General features: G+C 50.3%; 1 protein-coding gene across 1 annotated transcript; it reads right to left on the reverse strand.

Annotated features, from left to right (window-relative positions):
* Window positions 1-1,295: 1,295 nt before the first annotated feature.
* LOC148031826 (uncharacterized) lies at window positions 1,296-5,186 on the reverse strand. The gene is made up of 3 exons (XM_087685501.1): window positions 3,290-5,186; window positions 3,027-3,197; window positions 1,296-2,916 (listed from the first exon to the last, which is right to left on the reverse strand). The coding sequence occupies exons 1-3, from the start codon at window positions 4,831-4,833 to the stop codon at window positions 1,896-1,898; spliced, it is 2,736 nt and encodes a 911-aa protein (XP_087541627.1). The 5' UTR covers window positions 4,834-5,186; the 3' UTR covers window positions 1,296-1,895.
* Window positions 5,187-5,657: the final 471 nt, after the last annotated feature.

Genomic DNA, 5,657 nt, shown 5'->3' on the forward strand with positions numbered 1-5,657 from the left:
CAAACTTTGTATCAAAGCCAAGGTAATGGCTTTTATTACTAAAGACACACACACAAAACACACATTAATTTATGGTCCTACAAACACTAATACTCATAATTTGCATGATTGAGGGCATGTATCTTTAAAAACTACTCGATCCTAAAGTCATTTTCTCATATTGTATAGCTTCACGTTGGACTACTTAAAGATGTCAAACTCACTACAATGGAGGCACCTTCTTCTCCATGACACAAGATAGGCCAACTAACCAAAGGTAACTATAGGTAATTTTTTGAACCACCTTGTCATCATACCACCATTGTAATAGCATATACCCTACCAGACACAGAGGGCTACAGGGGATTTATTTATGAAGGCTTTTACACCTAACCAAGTCACAATTGATGCTATCTTCATGCACAGGGAGCACTTTTACGAAGTGATTTAGCCACATATTTCATCTTATCAAATTGTGGTGCAAGCATTACTCTCATAGCACAAGATCCCTGGGACCCAGGGTTGGCATCAAGTAATCGCGCTGTGAGTCTTTGCAAACATCATCAACTCGCGTCTCGCGGAAGGGCTGCAGTACGGAAGAAATGCATGAACGGAGGAGGAGCTGAGAGTGGGCGGTTCACGTTCACATGCAGACTTGTGCGTGAGAGCAGGGAGTGGGCAACTCACATGTGGACTTACTCTCTGGAAAGCTTGCAAGTACAGCTCGTAGTGAAGGCATATATATGCATCATCGCTCAGAACATGGTACTGTTGTGGGAAGCTGAGCTTTTTTAAGGGGGATGGTGGTGGACGGTGGTCTCCATTGCGCCCTACTGAAGAAAAGTGGCTTGCCCGAGAAGCAATCCTCATCCATCCATCCATCCATCCATCCATCCCAAAAAGCAGGAAATAAAGGCACGGTGCTAGCACATGCCACTTGGCCCGAATATGTGCATATATTTCCCATTAATAATTATATTTCTTTTCAGGGAAAAGGGTTGACTTGGGAATTTGCGTCAGTGGCATGATTTTAAAAGCTTGAATTTTGGGCAGCTGCCAGCGTAAGGGGAAAGGACGTCCGACGTCGACATTCGAGCACGCACCACTCCGTATTTTACTGCCTTATTATTTATCACAGATATATATTTACATGCTGCGTTGATTCATCTCACCGGGATACTGTAGTCAAAGGACTTATGGCAGCGTAAACCTTTAAAATGAGCAAAGGTTGCCGAGAAACAGAGGAACGAGTCTCGGCGCCCCTCGGAAAGAGAGATCCGACATCGGGCAATGGGCCCCACTATAAACAACCCATCCATCCATATGGTTTATTGCCATGTCTACACCAAATAATATAGATAGGTGTAGATATTTACATGTATGCTTACAGTCTACAGACTTAATAGTTGTGTGTGCGCTTTGACTTTATACACACATACTGTGTGCACTCATACTGTGTGTGTCACACACAAGACGAGAATATACACACACGCGCACAACCCCCACCTCACCGTTCACTGTTCGCATCGCAAGTCGCCGTAGTTACAAAGAGACCCAGTCACCCACGGCCACTCATATTTTTAAAAAAGTCAAAAGTGTCGATATTGATTTTTGGCATCGTTTTGAATCTCTAATTACAAAAAGTCCAGTAAGGGTCTTGTCACACCTAGCGCAGAGCTAGACTTTGTAAGTAAAGTGAACATGTTGTGGCATGTCCTTCGGCCTCCTTACTATAAACATTAGCAACCTTTACTTTGAAAGTCTAGTCAGGACTCCAGGTGTGGCACTACCGTAAGTAATGGGGATGATCGCTTTGTGACTATGGTCCGAAATCTAAGATTAGAGGTGAGTGAATCAAAGGTATCAACAAAATGTATGAGTATATAGCTCGGTGATGAAGACTATACCAAGGGGTGTCAGGACCAGCTGAAGAGATTGTAGGGGTCTACAGCGGCAGAGAGGGCATCCTCTTCCTCGTGATCATCTAAATGATCTTCTATTTCCAAATTCTCGTGTTGGTATGTTGACCTAATTGACGTTGGCCTATCAATGACCAGATGCTGCTGACGGTGATCATGGTCTTGTTGCTGTTGCAGTGCCTGGACGACTAGCTCATCTGCATCGAACTGGCCTGCATACAACAAACAGCTGTTGCGATCGACAGCTGGGGCCGATGAAGCCGCGCCTCTTAAAAATGGACCGGGATATTGAATACCATGGCCATTTTTCAAGGAGGCCTCAATATCTATGTCGATATTGTTTGCACGATCAATTAGATCGGTGGTTGTAGACGCATGATCATTGCAGATGTCATGATCATGGTGTTGCAATATTCCAACTGGGCTAACAGGATCTAGAGAGTGATCGATAGCTGCGCCAAAGGAGCGCGCAGCTCGCCGAGGACCTGAATGTGGAGCAGCTGCAGGGCTGCTTCTTCGTCGACGTGGGCAAACGGATGTATCGAGCAGGCTGTGGTCCTCGTCGTCGTCGTCGTCGCCATCATCATCATCGGCACACTCGTCCTGATCGCTGTCACGAGGAGGACGTTCACTACTGGAGGCCGCAGTTTGGTTAGTGGTGATACTCATGATGCTAGCAGCGTCGGGGCTAAGGTGGCGGTGCATAAGCTCCTGGTCAGGCGACGGAGATACAGCAAGATGAGCGGCTAGTGCTGGCGCAGAAGACGTGACGACTCCTGGAGCAGCTGCAGCGCCAGGCGAGGGCACTGAGGGTGGGGGAGAGGAGACTAGAGCAGCCGAGGAGGTGCAGGTGGTATTGGTGCGGGTGGAGCCAGCGAGGGCGTTAAGGCGATGGGTAGGCCAGGGGTGGTTGTGGTCGGAGGTGTAAGTCACCAGCAGCATGGAGGGGTCGTTGGGATTCCTTTCCACCTGCTTCCTCGCCGGGCATCCCTTGGAGCTGCTGCATCTGTAGTAGCCCCTGCATACAATAATACAATTCATGATGCACCACACTACGTTATCATAAGCCACCTGATGGCTACCTTCACAACTAGCTAGCCTTTAAAGCTAGTTGAAGGTCAATAATACCTTGGATGCGGGGAGCCCTTGATAGGTTTCTGGCCATACTTGCGCCACGCCCATAAATCAGGAGGCACGCATTCGCCCCCGGACCCGGAACCCCTACCACCACCACCTGCTCCTCCTCCTGAGCTGCTGCTTGGGGCCGGGATGCAAACCACACGCTTCTGCTGCGCCTTCCTGCTTCCCAAAAACATCAATAACTAGTCACGAATCGTTACTGCAACTGGCCATACAAAATGTATTCCCAAAAATAATGGCTTCCCTTTTACCTTCTCTTAGAGCCTCGGCCTTTGTAGGTTGTGCAAGCCGCGGCTGCTGCCAGGTCGCATTCGGTTGGATCTGTCATCAAGTGGCGCTTGTTAGGGGTCACCACACCCGCAGAAGAAGCTGGCCGCTGCTCATCACCAAGCAGTTTGAAAGCATCGGCCATGATCCTAGCCGCGCTGGTTGAAAGCCGAGATGCAGATGCATGCTCGGAAAGCTGAACATTCAGACCATATTGCTGATGATTATTAAGCTGCGAGTTACTGTTATGGTTACCACTAACCGCACTGCTCCCGTCGATTATAGCTGCTGCAGAGCATCGGCCAGGAAGGACGTCATGATGATCATGATTATCATGCGGATCTGGCCTCACGCTGCAACCGCCTGAGAGATTGGCGCCAGTCCCCGAGAGGCGTGCTGCCACCGGGAACACCGTCTGTTGAACAGCACCAGTTTTAGTCGTACTGCAAGACCTGCTGGTCGACGACACGGTTGAGGCAGTGTAGCTAGTACAACTGTCGTCGATTTCTGTCTTGACATTATTATTGTTGTTGCAGCTGCGACCAACCAGGCTAGACGTAGCAGAAGTGCTCGACATGAGCTCCAGACAGTTCCGAAGGAAACTCATAGAATCAGAGGACGGGCCGGAGCCGCATGAGGATGCCTGCGGCACAGAGTTTGAGCCGAGGATTTTTGATGCTGCTAGTACTGTGCTTGATCGCATGCTTTCCTGAGCCTCTGCTAGCAAGCGTGCAGTCGTAGCCGCAAGCTGCTGCTGCTGGCCACAGCTACTCCCAACACCAGGAGCGCAACTAGCAGAGATGTTACAGCTGGTGTTTCTGCTAGCGCCGTAGCCACACGACAAGCTGTTTCCAGCACTGCCGGCTGCAGAGAGACTAGGCTGCATGCTCTGGCTGCCCAGCATGGTTGTTGCCGCCACACTAGCAGATGGAAAATTTACGGCCGCAGTGCGTGCAGCTGCTGGAACAGGCAGCGAGAAAGCCGAAGAGATGGCCGTTGGACTGGGGCTCATGGTGTCTACTTCCTGGCGCTCCATTCCCACATCACAAAACATGCGGGGGCCAAGAACAGCACGGGCAGCTTGGTGCAAATGCCTGCTCGGAGAAGATGCAGCAGCTGCACGAGCTGTCGGATGAGCTCGGCCGGCCTCTGGCGTCTCCGCTGCCCCTACCAAATCCGGCAAACTGCTAAAATTCGGCACGCTCCCCCTTATGGTAGCACTACAGTTGGAGGCAGAAGATGAGAATGGTGCTGCAGGGACGAACGGTTCACAGCTTAGTATGGAAGCCGCGGAAGAGCAGCAGCCGGCGGCCATTAAAGGCTCACCAGTTGTAGTACTGTTAACTGGGGATGAGCAAGAGGAAGGTGCAGAAGCCGAGAAGGTCCACAGTCCAGTAGTAGAGCTGTCCACATGAGGCAGTCTCGACGAGGAAATCATCCCTGCCCGCACTACCGCACCTAAGTCTCCGTCGTCTATGTGATCAATATTAAGCTGAAGCCGACGAAGCGCTGGATATGCGTGATCCATTGTGGGGAAAGAACAAGCTAAGAAAACAACTCAGGTCTAAATAACGGGAAATCAGACAGCTAAATACCGCAGAAAACGAGCGCACGAGCTTAGCATGGAGGGACAAGAGGCGATCGCACACACACAGAGACAGAGAGAGAGGGGGGAGAGTGAGAGTCGGCGCAGGCGCAGGAGAAGAAGAAGAGACAAAGAGAGAAGTTGAGAACAGATGGAAGAAAGGAGACGACGACGACGACGACTTGCGGTGTAAAGAGGACGGCGCTGACTTTGTTTATATGGATGACCATGCGTGATGGTGCTTGCTGGCTGGGACATTCATGCAACGCATATGCCATAGAGGGCTATGGGCATGCCAATTGCCGGGCAGGAGCAACCATGGGCCATACCCATACGAGTCACAACACGCCATTCCATGCCATGAGTGCCGGACCCAGTTCAAACTCCTCAGTACTGACACTCAGGTGGTTTCCATAACACCAGCCCGGTTTTTCAGCGCCGAAACCGCGGTTTTGAGGGAGGAACAGCTTTTCTCTGACCTTCCGTTAGGTGCGCCGCAGACTCCTCAGAGTCCGTGGACCGTAGCGTAGCTATGGCGTAGATCGTATAACCAATGAAAAATACAATAAAAATAGGAATAAAATAAGAGGTGTCAGAGTGCGAGAGTGTGATGATGAGCACTGTGGGTGACCCAAAAAGCGGGTGTTGTTGTTTTTCGAAGAGGGCAAAATGGCGAGAAAAAGCCTTTGAAACTTTTGGAATGCAGGTTTGCGGGGCTGTCACATGATCGTGCATCGAAAGCAAGAAGGGAATTTGAGACCCATGCG

This window comes from Lygodium microphyllum, chromosome 9 (genome assembly GCF_053477565.2).
Source record: "Lygodium microphyllum isolate KBCC chromosome 9, Lygodium_microphyllum_v1.1.10, whole genome shotgun sequence".
NCBI lineage: Eukaryota > Viridiplantae > Streptophyta > Polypodiopsida > Schizaeales > Lygodiaceae > Lygodium > Lygodium microphyllum.